This window comes from Humulus lupulus, chromosome X (assembly GCF_963169125.1).
Source record: "Humulus lupulus chromosome X, drHumLupu1.1, whole genome shotgun sequence".
Classification (NCBI taxonomy): domain Eukaryota; kingdom Viridiplantae; phylum Streptophyta; class Magnoliopsida; order Rosales; family Cannabaceae; genus Humulus; species Humulus lupulus.
Genome location: NC_084802.1, coordinates 51,893,892 through 51,911,122, shown reverse-complemented (window position 1 = coordinate 51,911,122; position 17,231 = coordinate 51,893,892). Strand labels below are relative to the sequence as shown.

The 17,231-nt window shown below is 35.4% G+C and overlaps 2 protein-coding genes across 2 annotated transcripts; one reads left to right on the top strand and one right to left on the bottom strand.

Moving 5' to 3' along the window:
* The first annotated feature begins 630 nt into the window (after positions 1-630).
* Positions 631-2,627, top strand: LOC133805817 (uncharacterized). The gene is made up of 4 exons (XM_062243967.1): positions 631-867; positions 946-1,683; positions 1,762-2,264; positions 2,361-2,627. Exons 1-4 carry the CDS (start codon positions 631-633, stop codon positions 2,500-2,502), a joined length of 1,620 nt encoding a protein of 539 aa, XP_062099951.1. The 3' UTR covers positions 2,503-2,627.
* A 327-nt stretch (positions 2,628-2,954) lies between these two features.
* LOC133805816 (uncharacterized) lies at positions 2,955-4,115 on the bottom strand. Its single transcript, XM_062243966.1, has one exon. It carries the CDS (start codon positions 4,113-4,115, stop codon positions 2,955-2,957), a length of 1,161 nt encoding a protein of 386 aa, XP_062099950.1.
* Positions 4,116-17,231: the final 13,116 nt, after the last annotated feature.

Here is a 17,231-nt window from a genome sequence, read left to right as displayed (position 1 = left end):
TTACCTTTTCAGATGTCACTCCTCATGCTTCCTACTGAAAGGCATTATCCAGCAAAGGCTGCGTATAGGGGAGGGAGCATTATGAGTACAATAATAGCGAAGTTCACGACATTTGACTTATTGGAAAGAGCGAAACAGTCACCATTCAAGCAATTCTTCTTAGCTCCGCCTCTACAATATTCTGGAGTTATTATTCACCAGTTACTGCTTAGGAGAGTTGTTGGTAGAGGAAAGAACGAATACTGCTTGAATTTTAATATTTGTGGTCAGAATACAAGGTTTGGAATTAGTGAATTTGGTTTGATCACTGGATTGAATTGTGGAATTTCTCCGGATCAGGAAAAGTATAAAGAAATGACCAAGAGTAAAAGACTTCTCCAGACATACTTGAACAATAAAGAATGTTTGTCTTCTGAAGAGTTGGAATATGGATTCAAAAGGTGCGATGTGAAAGAAGATGTATGGAAATTAGGTCTATGTTTTTTGGCAGACTCTCTTTTATTACCTAGTGAACCAAAGAAGAAATGCTTTATTGATGTCCTTTCCATCGTGGAAAATGAAGATGACTTCTTCAACTATCCTTGGGGGAGATAATCGTACGAGAAGACATTATTCGGCTTGGCAAAAGATATGGAAAGGCTAAGGAATAAATACTTGAAGAATGTTGAGCAAAAGAGAAAAAGACCAGCACCTCAGTACACAATTTATGGTTATGCCATTGCTCTGCAATATTGGGCCTATGAAATTTTCACAAAGTTCTCTGCATTTGCTGATCAACAACCCCTGGCCTTTCCAAGAATGCTTAGCTGGTCAGCGCATAAAATGCTGAAAGAGAAAGATATTGAAGGTGTATTTAAGAAAAAAAGTGTAAGTCGTTAAGATTTTATTTGAGTTTGTGATTTATAAGTAATGTTTATACTTTATTAATTTATTATTTTGTTGCAGAATATTGTGAAGGCCACGCTCAATCCAAGACCTGAAGAGAAAGAATTTCATGACTCTATTATTCAAGGACCAGATGAACTACTCATGGGACGTGTTATTAGCTTTGTAGACGATGATGTGGAATTGGAGTTTGAAAGGGAAGAACGTGAGGAATCTCCCACAAAGCCAGATGTAGCAGATGGGCATCGTCACGAGCAAGACAAGAAAGAGATACCAACTCCAATTAACACCCACCATGAAAAGTTGTTAGCTGATATTGACACTTTGAAAAGTAACCAACAAAGAATGGAGGAGAAGTTGGATTATCTAATTGAATTAGTGCTCTCGCAACGTAAAGGTAGTGATTCTGAGGATTCATTATCAGATGAGCATCTTGCTTCACCACACCGTACATTTATTATGGAGCACGTTGTTGGAGAAGATAGCCCTAGCTGTAAGGTGGTATCTCCTGGAGATATGGCTGGGGTGGAATTCAAGAGAAGGAGGGTTCCAACGAAAAGAATTTTTGGTTCCGAGTTTACTGATCCAACTAAGAAGAAAAAGAAAGCAAAGACAATTGTAACTGATCCTTGTGAAATTAATCCCCTACAGCCATATGACGAAAAGCAAATGAAACGTTTTAAGAAATGGGTAATTGGTTTAAAAAAGAATGATAAGCCTATTTCTCTCTTGGCTGGTTCATGCACTGCGAAATGGTTTATTCAGCTACTTACACCACGTACATGGCTGGACGGACTGGTAAGACTACTGAAATAATTTTTTTTTAAAAATATATATAATTTGAATGTATATATACTTATAATATTTTGCATGCAGCACATTGATGCAGCTTTAGGGTTGATGAAAGAACGAGTGTACACTTACAAGAAGACTTACTCCGAAAGATTCACCATCATGGATTCTATGTTCCAACAGTTCTTCGAACCACATTGGGAACAATTCAACAAGAAGAAAATCAAATCAAGCTACATTTGGCCACAAGAAGTGCTTGATTACTTGGTAGGTGATGATAACAATTTCAAAAGGAGTTGGAAAGACATTGACGAAGTGTTTACCCCAATTAATTTTTCTGGGACACATTGGGTGTTGTTAGAGATATCATTGACAAGCTGTCTTATAAAAGCTTATGACTCTGATATCACTGTGGTCTCCAACAAGGAGTTTGAGAATAAAATGAGCAGATGGGGAAAAATGCTACCATTTCTAATTCAATCCAGTGGGCTGTTAAGCCATAGGAAAGATGTCCAACTACAAGCACAGAAAGTGCGTTTTGAGTTCACAAGACTTGGCACAGAAAAAGTGCCACAGACCAAAACTAGGTATAACTCTGTTAACCATATTTATATTAAAAGACTTTGGTCTTCCAATAATCAATATGGTCTTCCAATAATTAAAAAACTTTATTTCCTTTGCAGTGGCGATTGTGGGGTATATGTCATCAAACATCTGGAGTACTTGCTAGCCAAAAAACCGCTATCCGAAGTGAATGACGACAACATGGATTTCTTTAGAAAAAAGACTTGTGTAGATTTGTTTTACCATAACTTACAACCATAGTTGTCTTTTATTTAAATATATGTATCTTACTTTTGAATGTATGAAGAAACTATGTCAACTTCATCTCATTAAATGGTATTGAATGACTTCGTTTATTTCATCTTAATAGTGGAATGGATAAATCTTTGTCACTTTTATCTTATTAAGTTATGTGTGAATTGGGTGTGAATTAAGTGTGAATCAGGATTGAAATATGTGTGAACCGGGATTGAACTATGTGTGAACTAGGTGTGAACCAGGTGTGAATTATGTGTGAATTATGTGTGAACCGCGTGTGAAATATGTGTGAATAATGTGTGAACTATGTGTGAATTAGGTGTGAATTATGTGTGAATATGAATTAGGTGTGTCCGAAACAACAAACTTTAACACAAAAAGTCGTATTACTGAACCAATCTAAAAATTCAAATTCCGCAATTGAAGAGTACAAAGTAAAACAATAAAAGTACAAACTAAGCATGTCTAGACGGCGGGGGACAAACAGTGGTGCACGTCACTCGATTGTGGCCCAGGACACCACATCTACTACATCTATGTTGTTTGCTATTCTTCTCACCCTTTGATAAACGTCGTTTCTTCTTTGGACGACCAGCCTTCTGCTTCACTAAAGGAGGAGCTATCATCATACTTCCTATGTCATTTGGTATCACCCAAGATTCTTCATTACCCAGCGTATATACAGATCCACCATAGGATGACAACCACGCTTCAACTGTGTAGAATCTGGAGCATAAACTATATGGACTAATGCCACGATCTCGAGCACCAGCTAGAGCGTGTTCACAAGGAAGACCTGTCAAATCATATCTTCTACAACTACATGTTTTCCTCCTCAGGTCGACATCTCCATCAAGATCACCATCCAATACTATTATTTCATACTGACTAGACGGAAAAGAGAACGAGGTAGTGGACTTGTCTGCTAACTTTCGTAAATCAGCTTCCACTTCTGTGGCAAGAGGACTTGTAGCCGCTGATGTTGCAGTTCGACGCTCGAAAAACCATTTTTGTAAAGTGTGCCTCATAAATTCCATGAGACAAGTAATTGGCCACCCACGTGCCTCAGCAATGACATTGTTCCAGCTTTCGGCAATACCTGTAGTCATTAAATTATATCGATGACCAGGAAAGAAAGAACGAGCCCACTTTTCAAAACCCACTTGATTCTCTAAGTATTGAGCAATTGCAAGATCTTTGAATTTAATCTTCTCAAAATGGCGTAAAAACTCTCGCTTTCTATAAGCTTTCGCTGCAAGGAAGAATTCTTCATGGCAATGGTCAGTTTTGAACTTCACACGGATATTCATGCTAACATGATGTATACAAGCACCGTGGTGTGCCTCAGGAAAATTTTTAGTCAAGGCACTTGCTATACTAGTATGTCTATCAGACACGAATACTAGATTCTCCACTTCACCAATCGCTTCCTTCAACCTCAGTAGAAAATACAACCATGATTCATTATTCTCTGAGTCAACTACTGAAAATGCAATTGGATATATTTGCTTGTTAGCATCTTGTCCCATGGCACATAACAAAGTACCTCCACACCGAGTAGTCAAGAAGGTTCCATCTACACATATAACTGGGCGAATATATGTTTTAAACCCCATTATAGAAACACCTAAGGCCATGAAGCAATATTTGAACCTACCTTCATTGTCCATCTGCAAATGAGTAACAGTTCCAGGATTTTTTTGCTCCATCATGTATAGAAATGAGGGAAGTTTCTGAAATGATGATTCTGGTGTACCTCGCAGACTTCTTTACTTTAAACTCAAAGTTTTTCTTTAATGCATAAAGATGGAGTTTCATCTTCAACTCTTGCTTGTTCTCAAATATTTGACCCTCTTTTATTTCCCACGAATTGATACTCGAAGAAAATGTCAGTAATTGAGCTGTTGAGGCTGAAGTAGAGCCTTTTTCCCCTTGATTCAACAAAAGTGGAGTACTCCATAGATTATCTTCGCCAACCTGTCTTACTTTACGACCTCTATTATTTGAGGAATCATGGCTCTTCAATACTTCATTGGAGGTTGACTGTTGTAAATTATGCTTCATAAGTACATCATTGCAGGTAGACCTATCAATATTTTCATTATCATCTGAGCTTAATGCATCATTATTATCATCATCACAACTGTCTTCATTGCCATCTGCATCATTATTATCACCATCACAACTCTCTTCATTGCCATCTGCATCATTATTATCATCATCACAACTGTCTTCATTGCCATCAATGCAAAAATCATCATTCACTTTGGTTTCAACTGGAGGAATAGTATACAACTCACGTGTTTTAGTAATCAAAGGATCATTACTTCTCTTCTCTATAGTAGACACACATAGGGGTGTCCGATGATTGATAGATGTTCCTATCTCATCAAGAAAAAAATCAACATCTTCATCATTACTAATTAAAGATGGAGGGATACCTTTACTTCCAAAATGATAGATTACATTTAAGTCAAGATCAATACGAGACTTGTCAGCTCCGATTAAAGTATACAATTGATCAACAAGACTATTGTAAGTGATAGTCTTTGGCACCTTCATACCCTTGCTTTGTTTAGCACTAAATGACCAACCTTCGTTCAAAACTTGTTCCCACGATCCATTATATAACACCACAATATTTATATGTGTTTGACCTGCATAACATATGACAAAAGGTTCGAAATCCAAAGGTTATTAGGTAAAACTAGCCAAAAGAAATAAGAAATAAATGTGTGAAGCAAGCATGTGTGAAGCATGTGTGAACCAAGTGTGAAACGTGTGTGAACAATGTGTGAACTGTGTGTGAACCCAGTGTGAATTATGTGTGAACCAAGTGTGAATTATGTGTGAACCAAATGTGAATCATGTGTTAAGTACTCGTGAACCAAGTCTGAACCAAGTATGAATCATGTGTGAACAAAGTGTGAATAATGTGTGAACAAAGTGACCAAAATTGCGAAAATGTGAACCAAGTGTGAACAAAGTGTGAATAATGTGTGAACAAAGTGAGAACACAGTGACTTAAATCGCGAAAATCATTCGAAAATTCGTCATCTCAACATAAAATTATCTCTTTTCACAGATTTTTTAGTGTATAGTAGTTCCAAAATTCTATTTAAACTATTACACAAGACACCCATAACCTATAAATAAATAAAATACTTACTCATTATCAAATCAAATGTTCAAACTTCTTCAAGTTTTGAGAATCTTCAATCTTCTTCAACTTGGGTGAGAAGAAAAAAAAAATTATGATAGATTACATCATTTTCCAAAGCTTCGTGAGAAGAAAATTTGTGATGATTCTCTTTGATGATGATTTGAGAGAGAGGGAGAAGGAAGAGTGTTTATTCTCTTTATGAGAGAGAAGGAAGAGAGAGAAGGGGCTGAAGATGAAATGGGAAGGGAAAAAATGGGAGGAAGAAGCCTAATGTTAATAAGGGTAAGCTAGTCTTTTCACATGGGTATAAGGTTAAAAATATGAGAAACATTAATGTGGGGTTGGAGTTAGTATTACCCTATAAAATAGGGTCATTTCATGGAGTTCCCCTAATAAAATATGTCATTTAGCTAAAAACTATTGAAACTAGGCCAAAGTGAAAATTGCACTAAAAAAAGAGGCCATTTTTCCAAGGACCCCTATACATATATAAACATTAAATCACATAATAAACAGATCAGATATTACCTCTTGTAGCCTATCAAGTGTCCTTGAATCTTTTTGTATAAAATCAACGATCTTCCTATCCAGTAATCTGAAAGCTCACACCTTGATCTTTCAGACCAATCTTCAAACACACAAGGACGTGTGTGGGCACCTAAGATTCAAAATGTTGATTTATGTGACTCTCTAGATGTACTCGACACATGAGATCTACAAAGGTTTGACTGAGAGAAGAGGTTTAGAATATTTTTCAAGTTTTGAGAAAACTATCGCTTTAGAGAGAGTCTATATTTTTATTCTCATAAAATAATAAAAGGCTTGTTCTGAAAGTCACGTACTATCTGACTTATATAAAAGCATTTAATCTAATTAGATAATCTTTATTTTATTAACATTAAAATTCAAATTAAAACTGATCTGATATTTATATTTAATTATTTATTTAAATCATATTTAAAAAGAATAATAAAATAACTGATTAAAAAAATTTATTTGAAATTCAAAATTCAAATCTCAGGGATAAAATTCCCTGAGTTAGGCGCCACACAATATGTTGTATAGTGTGTGTAACGCCCTAGTTACTCCAAGACCGTTACTGTGAACTTTGAACCGTGCTTAACTCGCTAATCGAGTTCTTTGGTTATAAACGTGCATCTAGGTGTCATTAACAGGTTAAGGTGAAAACCAATAAAAAAGGAAATGATATATTTTATTTAAAACATAAAACTGTTCATGGACCCATAAAAATGTTTACAAGTTATTTAGAATACAAAATGGTCATTACAGTGTAAAATTTACAACCCACCGACCTAAGCGATAAAAATAGGGTTAACCCCCTAGTTCCTCCGAGAAACTCCTTGGATGTGGTGGTCAAGCGGTCGCATATGTACACATCACCACCTAAGCTCTCCACTCAAGGCTGGGTGAGATTTTCTTTCCCTTTACCTGCACCACATAGCACCATGAGTCAAAGCTCAGCAAGAAAACTCATTACTGCATGTATATAATATCAAATGATGATCATGATAATCATACAGAGCTTATAGCCCTGAACAGATGAGTGAATATCACTTTGAGGTTCTGTTAACCATGATGGGGCTTTTAGCCCTAATCAGATGAGTGATTTAACACTTGAGGTTCTGTTAACCATGATGGGGCTTATAGACCTAATCAGATGAGTGACTGATGAGTAAGTCACTAACGTAAACCAGATGAGTGATTGATGACTAGTCACTAGCTTAAACAAATGAGTGACTAATGAGTACTCACTAGCTTAAACAGATGAGTGACTGATGAGTAGTCACTACGGGGCTCAGCACCCATAGCCATGTGATGATGCAGTCACCTGGGCCTTCTGGCCCTGGCTCTAACTGACTAGCCATAGGCTAGACAATCGCTTTTCGTTTTCATCGAACTTGAGGTCAGTCCGGCATTAATGCTCATGATGAGTCATTCAATGCAGATGTCGATTAGATCTAATCTTTGTCAGCTTGTGTTAAACACGCTAAGACTGTTCTTGACTTATTAGTCAATATCATATGACCAGTGCTCAGTACTACTGCCGAACTTGACTAGTGAGTCACAGCTTCACAGTTAATACTGACACCATTGCCAATTCTGACTAATTAGTCAGTGCCATGCACAAGTGAGCAAGATTTTCTAAGCATTTGATATGCAATCAATGTCCACATTTAAACATTCAACATGCCTCAATGATAGTCATTCAAGTCACTTATGGGATGCAGTTTTCTTACCTCTGGTTCGAGCGAGAATTAGTAAAAGAACGACCCTTGAGAACGATCAACCTTTTAGTTCCTTGACGGTCACCTGGTCATAACCAATTATGAGATTCCATCAATAAAATGGATCACAAAAGGTTCCTGGACCAAAACCTAGCCTCCGAGACAACGAATCCTACTAAACCAGGTAGTAGGAACGTTCCCGAGGCCTAAGGTTTGAATCCCCACAACAAAAACATCATTCTGGCCAAAATGCCACTAAGGGCCGCGACCCTACACTACCATGCCGCGGCCCGCCTCCTCAACTAGAGGTGCCCAAACTCCAACCCCCAACACGCGCTGCGTCCCTCCTTCACCATGCCGCAGCCCAACAACCCATCCGAGGCACCCTTCATCTTCAATGAGCTTGGGTCGCGGCGCTCTAGAACAGATCCGCGGCCCCACCTGAAAGTCAGCCAAAACCCCTATTTTCTCCCTTCGAACTCATTTCAAGAACCCATTAAAACACTCCCAATATCACAAAGCAAAGCCACCAACTATTACCACAACTTATTCACCATACAACCAACAAAACCTATGCCTTAAACCATTCAAAACTTCATCAAATTCCCATTTCAATGATCAAAACTCCAATCTCAAAACTAACATAAAAACAGAGCAAGAAACCATAAACTTGAACTAAAATCTTCCCTTAAGGTTGAATTGAAACCTCTTCAATGGCTGAACACTAGCCTAAGACCTCAAGCTTCAATCTCCAAGTTTGAATCCCCAAACTTGCTTCAAAATTCAAAGGAAAAGAGAAGGGAAATGATGATCGTGAGGGAGGAAAGACAAGGCTATATTTTGCAGGTTCTACAGCCTTCAACTTATATATAACCTAGGTCAAATGACCAAAATACCCCCCATGCTTAATTCATCTCTTAACAACCCCCAAGGGCAAAGCCGTCATTTCCCGCCTATCTCGTTAAACATAATTAACACTCTCCAATTCCCATCATGCTTAAATACCAATAAATCATATCTCGTTACCTTTTAATTCCCGGAAATGCTCTACTCACCAATTTACCCCGAGACTCACCCCGAGCCCCGAACTTAAACCTGTTATGACCAAAACGCTAACTTGCACTCAAAGATCATCTCATGCCGAATGGCTGGAACAAATCCACATTATTATGTGGCCTAAAAAATGATTCACCAACATGCATGAAAATACACAATTACACCCTCAATGGGCCAAATTACCAAAATGTCCCTATAATGAAATGTTGACCCACATGCATGCATTTAACATCATATTATAATGTAATCCACATAACACATGCAAATAATCATTTAATGGCATAATAAATCAATTATGGCCCTCCCGGCCTACTTATCCAACCATTAAATTGCATTAAGGATTTTGGGGCATTATAGTGTGTGTCGCCTAGCCCTATTAGGGTTTTCCTATTTTTCTCATTTGTTTGTTTAATCAACTTTTAAGATAATATATTTATCCCAACATAAATATCAGTTAATTCAAATTTAGCTTTATCTTAAAATATCATTTTTAAATTAAATAAACAAATAACATATTCTAAATAAGATATATATTATTCTCTCTCTTTATATTATTTCAAACAAGATTAATATTAATTATAACCTATAGTTTTTCAAAATAAAAACTATGTAGTTAAATAATTAATTAATTCACATCAATTACCCATAATTATTTCCTTGCCCTAGAAAATTAATTCCTTTGCAATTTAGTCCTTCTCTCTACAAATATTTCTTTTGACATCCTTACCCTTGACAGTGTAGGACAGAGGTGATCTTGAGACCATGGACCTATAATACGAAGCTCCAATAAATCAGATTATTAATCAAACTCTTTAATATAATATTCTTATTTATGAATTCCATGATTACTCCATTATAAATATGGAATTGCACTCTAAATATTTATAGAATTATATTTACAGATTTTTCTCTTGTAGTCCATTGATATAATCAATATATTTGTAGTTCTATCCTCCATTATTGGTTTGTTAATCAGAGTTGGTCAAAATTTTCGTTTTACCCTTCTAATTACCTCTTGATCCTTAAGTACCATTAATTCACTAACGACCTAGGACGAAATCTAACAGAAGTCTCATATTTCAGTAACATGTATAGTTCGAGGAGAATTTTTAACATCACGAATCATTCGGAGGGCACAATCATATAGTCGTCATAGTTTGGGGGGAAAATGTTATTTATTCTTAAAAATATTAAGACAAAATGAAATCTAACATCGTCTCGTGCTTCCATAGAATAGCTATGCATTTGGTATTGGCCTGTCTAAATTAATCCCCTGTAATTGGTAATACTAATTGGATGCCTGTAGTGTGTATATTTGGTTGGAATTTTGTCAAAATAGTATGATCAAAATACCCTTATGGCACGTTTACTAACTCGTAATCGTAATCGGAATAAATCAATAGAGAAATGAATGGGAATAAAAGAAAAAAGAATGGGAATCATTATTAGCATTATGTTGTTTACAAAATTGGTCAGAAAGGGAATTAGAATCATTTTATCTTGTTTACATAACCAGGAAATGTAATCAGAATGCTTTAATGTGACTTTTTTGCCCTTTCTAAAAGCTATTTTTTTAATATTTTTTCCTATTTATTAGAAGAATTAAATTGTAAAAATAATAAAATTTTCATAAATGATTATATACTATGGGTGATATATCTTTTAAAATCAAGGATACATACAAATATTGAATATAAATATAACAATGTTTTTTTTTAGAAAAGACATTGCTAAGAAAAAAAAATCATAAGCATATTATTCAAATAATCAATATAACCAAACCATAAATATAATCTGACAATAACAATTTTCAAGTATGATAAACTTAAACACAAACTCAAATGTCTAGCAATTATATAATTACGCATCATTCTGCAACATATTCATAATGTATTGCATTTTCACCTCATCTGACATTGCATAAACTCGCATCAATGGGGGTTTTTCGCTAACATGTTGGTGGCTTGAATACATTGCATTGCAGTTAGGCCATTAAGCTTTCTTATTTTTGTGTATAATTTGGCTTGCATCTCAGCTACCTCTTTATCATTTGATAATGCATTTATCAATCCTTGGAGCTTAGGGATGATTTCAAATACAAACTCTGCTAATGCACCAATATTAGTGGACATAACATCCATGACCTTGGATTTTTTCTTCTTACTACGTTGTTGGACACCAGCAGTACTCACGGTGGATTTGCGACGCATATTACCTGGTTGTTGAGTATTTGAGACACCATCAAATTCATCTATTTCTTCATCATCCCCACCACCAGCTATATTATCATCAACTTCAAAATCCATGCCAGTTATATCCTCTTGGCGTATTTCCTCTTCATCATCATCAGCATTACCAGCATTTGTCCCTGTAGCATGATCTCGACCATATATTTATGCTAGCTTGTGGTAGTAAGGAAATGGTTTACCATTTGCATATATTCAAAATAAAACAATATAAGCATATATTCTCATTTATAAGTAATTTATATACACACACAGAGAGTAATTACACTAAATTTACTTTCACCCACTCATCAAATGCAATTTTCTCACATAGTAGCATCATGCATTCATTATCCCAGCCAAAACCACTTAAAGATAATAATTCTGTCAAGCAACAATATTTTCCTTTTAAAGTCAATGTGAGTTGAGGCCTTTAATCTAGAACTCTGTAATTTTGTCTCTTACATAATCTACAATTGCTGCAAATATTCATTTTTAAACCCACAATCAGCTCGCCATGTAGGATTTTAACTCAACTCTAAAAGGCACTCGATCAATGCATTGCCTTCTACAGGAGTCCAGCAATGTTTATTTTGACCTCTCCCTCTTTGACCAACATTAGAGCTAGAACTCATCCTGTATATTTATATAAAATTCCTTATGAGTATAAGAGTATAACTTAAACTCAAAGTAGTTTTAAACTAATATAAAGAAAATTAAGCACAACAAAATTGAACAAAAATCAAACATATAAAATAATTTATATTAGGCATGTCTTAAATACATCAAATTATGAATAAAAATGTTCAAATACAAATGTAATAATCATAAATTCTAACAACATATTTATCCTAATTATCTATTTGCTCGTCATGTATTCCACATTTCTTCTGCCAAATTTTGTGTTCATGTAGTCCATGAATTTGAGGGCTCAACAATATTGATATAATTATTATTTGTTGTAGTTTGATTTCTTGCTAAAACACTCATCTCATTTTCTATTGGGTCAATGCTCATCTCTCTTCGAATAAAATTGTGTAGCATACAACAAACATAAATTATACAGCGTAGTGTTTTCATGTCGTAAAAAGATGGACTTCTAAGAATGGCCCATCGCATTTTCAACAATCTAGAACAACGCTCAATTACATTCCTAGCACTTGAGTGCTTCATATTAAAGAACTCCTCTAATGTGTTAGGAAGGTGTCCATCATCCCAATCACTAAGATGGTAACGTGTGCCTCGAAGAGGTGCAAGAAAACCTTGACCATTGGTGTATCCAGCATCAACTAAATAATGATAACCTATCAACAACATAAAATATATTATGTTATTTAATGGAAAACTATATTGTTAGTTTGATATCAAACTTTTACAAGTTTGTTGTAATTAATTTTACCGTGAAGGACTTTTAACCCATTTCTCCAAGTCACAACATTTGTCAATACACGTCCATCATGTGTTGAACCTTCCCAACCTGGTAGGACATATATAAATTGCATGTCTTTTGAACAAACTACCAAAACATTGGTTGTAATCTCTCCTTTATTGTCCTATACCTCGGTTTATCAGCTTCAGGCACACGTACTCTTACATAGGTTCCATCTAATGCTCACAAAAAATTCTACATCAAATTCATTAAACTTATTATGAATTATTTTAGTTAACAATTAACAACTATAATTTTGAATTCATAATTCATACCTTAAACCACTTCCACCTTGGATCGATTGAGGTCTCTAATACTGGTTCAGGTTTTCTCCAAAATTATTTTTGGCAGCGAATCATTGCTTTTAACACTCATGGAAATATTTGCTAATATGTTTTCCTGATCTTTTGAAACTAAAACCAAAAACTTGGTTCTTATGATGGTGTGCTATAATATATAGGAACATTGCCACCATCTCCTCGATCGACACATTTCATGTCCTCCTTAAATTTCCCCTTGTAGTGAGTATGTTACATAATCTTAAAAATGTTTGTCTATCAATTCTTAATTGTGAAACACATTTTGCATCACTTTCATAAACTAAATCATGTAAGTTTTCTAACTTTCTATATACTCTCATAATGGATAATGGACAATGGACAATTGAGACGACTTTTATAATTTATCCATGCATAAGTACATGCAGTTGTACATACAGACAAAATAACTTCTAAAAGTACAATTGTAACGACCCAAATTCGCTAATAAGGCTTAAGGGCCTTGATTAGTGTGCCTGGAGGGCATAATGAGAATTATATGTGAATTTGATGAGTAAATGCATGATTATGATTTAAAGCATGATATATGACTATTTGAATATTTGAGATGCATGACTATGTGTATTAGAATACATGTAGGCCCTGATTAGGTTAGAAGGGCATAATTGTAATTTTGGCCATTATGGGCATAACTGTATTGATATATGTGATAATTGTCGAGACCACATTATTATGTGGATATATCTATGATCTGTGACTCGAGACGGTCCTAGTGAGCAAAGTAGCGAAAAAGTCATGGTGGGGATTTATACCCGGCTCGGGGTGAGCTTAGGGGTATAAATGGGAATTTAGTGAGTATATTGGAGTCTATCTTGACATCGAGGAATATATTTGGTGATTAGTTAGGTATCGGGAATTAAGCAGTAAATATTTGAGACATTCGAGGAGTTAGCGGAAATTAGGGTGAAATGACTAAAATGCCCTTAAGTGGATTAAAGGACTTGAGATTAAAGGGGAGGGCAGTAAGGTCATTTGGCTTGCAAAGAATAGATATGCTAAGGCTTTATGTTAGTGGAAGTTGTATAAAAGTATAGAAGTCTGAAAGAGGGAAAAGAAGGAAAAAGGAAGAAAAAGGAAAGGGAGAAAATAGAGAGTTTCCTAAGGTCGGTTTATGCTTTCTTCATCAGTTTCTTGAGTATTTTTGGAGCAAAGCTCAGAGGAGAGCTAGGTTAGGCTGGGCATCAAGGATCCTAAGCTAGGCTTGAAGAATTGATAGAGGTTTAGCAAGAGCACACCATCACTTGAGGTAAGACTTTGTGGCTTCTTCAATTTCTGGTTTTAGTTTTTGACCTATGGTGTATAAGCTGGATTTGATGGGAACTTTAGGGAATTCAGGCCAAAGGTTGAGGAGGAGCAAGCTAAGGAGTTTTAGAGGTTTTCTTGAAACCGAATTCCCATTAAAGGTATAAACTCTGAGCTTTTAACTTTGATGTTTGACTGATTTCTGCTGAGTTTCTGAGCCTAAGGTTAGCTATGGTGAATTTTGAGATTAGGGATGCATGTGTTTGGGTTTTGAGTATTTGGGGTGCTTGGGATGAGTGGAGTATGTTCATAAGGTTTTTTTTGAGTTTGGTGAAGGTTTGGAGAAGTTTTGGTTGAGTTTGGTTCGAGGAAATCGCAGGAAGGGAAATCTGGAAGTTGCATGTCTGTGACTAGCGCTACAATGCTAGCCTTGGGGCGCTGTAGCGCTAGGCCAAGCTTCCTAGGGGATTTTGCTTCTGTTTCTAGCGCTGTAGCGCCCTCCAATGAGCGTTGTAGCACTACCCTATCTTCATAAAGGGATTTTAGGGTTATTTGCAAGGGTTTTTGACCAAGGGTTTGGGGTTTCGTTCCACCACCTTGTTTCGTGGAACTAGGACTTCCCGGGGGCTCGAGATTGGTCCCGAGGCTAGGTTTTGGACTTGAGGTTTGGTGATGACTTTAACCTATGGTTGTGTTTAGGTGAGCGCTAGGGCTCGAGAGGGATCGTGCTCAAGGAGTCAAGTGATCGAGGCTTACGAATCGAAAGGTAAGAAAACTGCACTCGGTTATATGTTTGTGATGGGGCTAAGTGCTCCCGATATTTGTATTATGTCAATGATGGTATCATGCCATGGGACATGTGATAGCGGCCTAAGAGTGCCGTACACAATATTTGCGCACAGGGTGCGGCTTGGCCACTAGTAGTCGAGGACAGCTTAATATTCACTGAGCTTGGTTTAAGCAGGCCGGAGTCAGTGGGATAACAGAGGGAGCGGCCTGAGGGCGCTAGCCCTAGTTATCATTTGTGAACTGATATATGATATGAGTTGATATGTTTGGTATGTTGAATACTTGATTATACTGAATGATTATATGGTTGAGAACATGTGATGCAATATGAGATATTGGTTTGTCTGTTGATTGCTTATGCTCTGTTGTTGTGTTTTCTTGCTAGGCCTTGGCTCACGGGTGCTACGTGGTGCAAGTAAAGGCAAGGGCAAGTTGGACCAATCCTGAGATGGAGAGCTGCGGGGTTGAATGTGCATAGGCAGCTGTTTGATCGCCATGGTCGAGGAGTGGATCAGGATAGGGATTGCCTAGCTGTCTGTTTTGCCTTAATATGGCTTGATATTATATTTAGTTCTTAAATCTTTCGTAAACAGTTTAATCTTAACATTTTTTGGGATCCCGTGTAAACAAGAAAATTTTCTTTATGAAAATGTAACTTTTGAGACCAAAACATTTTAACCCTAGTTCCTTTATAGTTTCATAACACGTTTTAAATCAAATGACTTGATTAGCAAGTCTAGCACTTTATAAACACACAGTGTAACAGTCTTGGCTATGCAGGGCGTTACAACAATCAAACTTTGTATCACAATAATAGTTTTTTGCTTTCTTGCTAAACTTAAACGAGTCATTTGACTACAAAAAAAAATTACAATATGTTAGCATAAAAAACAATGCAATTATCATAATTTAACTACAAAATGTTAATCCTTAATTTTTTATATCAAACTTGTACTAAGAATGTATTTAATTACATATTTGATTAATGAGTTTATATATTTTTGGACACTGTGCTTTATCTCATTACTTGTTTGAACCCTGTGTTTTGAAAAATTACTTTTTGGACCCTGTATTTTGTAAAATGATTCAAATAGGCCCTTGAACCTGATTTTGATGAACAAAAAATTGAACATAACAATACAGTTCTTAGACAGAATGGTTGTATTTTTGTTTTGAGTTGTTTGTTTGATGAATTATTTGTAATTTTAGTTCAAATTTTTTTTTATCAAAATCGGGTTTAGGGGTTTATTTGAACTATTTTACAAAACACAGGGTCCAAATAGGCAATGAGACAAAATACAGGATCCAAAAAAATATAAACCCTTGATTAATAGATATTTTAAATTCTAGAGTGTACAAAGACATGTGAACTTTCTTAAGGCACACTATAAAAAATGTTATGATAACATTAGTTTGGATGAATATGCATATAGACATATACTAAACTAATGGATAGTTGAAAATATACATATTTATAAAAGTCACTTCATCTTAATTAATATATTTGAAAACAAAAATTACAAGAGATTTAATAACATGAAAGGCACTCAACAAGTACTTGAAATAGTGCTCACAGTGTTATGTATTTAATGTATATATGCATTTATGTAAATTTATTAATTAGCTTATAACCATTAAATAAACTTAGGAGTTTGCAATAAATATAAGGGAATTTTTTGTTTATACACTAAGTAGCAAATTAATAACCAAAAATACGGTATATAAAAAATCTATTAAAATATACTAATTTAAAGTTTTTTATTCCAAAAATACGGTATCCTTCTCTTCTCTTCCTTTCTAGTTTTTTATGAAAAATTAGAGCTCTCTGCTCCACCATTTCAAGCGATAAGCCATCTTCTCCTCCATGTCCTCCATTCCAGAGTAGCTGAAGCAAACAAATTCATCTCCTCCACGACATCCATTCCGAAGCAACCGAAGCAAACGAAATCCAATAAATAATGCAACCAAAAAAAATCTAAAATTGCACAAATCCAACAACATGTGAAACAATGGGTATTCTGTAATCTTCAATTAAATATTATTTCAGTTTTTCTTCTTCTTTTTCAACTTTTATTAACGATTTAGAATTTTTTTTAACGATTCAATTTTTCATTTCAGATTCTCTGAAGAAAGTTGTAAAATAGATCTACTATCCCAATTTAGGAGTTTCTACATTCCAATTATTGGTACTATATATTATTATTCAATAAAAATGAGCAACTCAAGTCAATTGCTCTTTTTTAA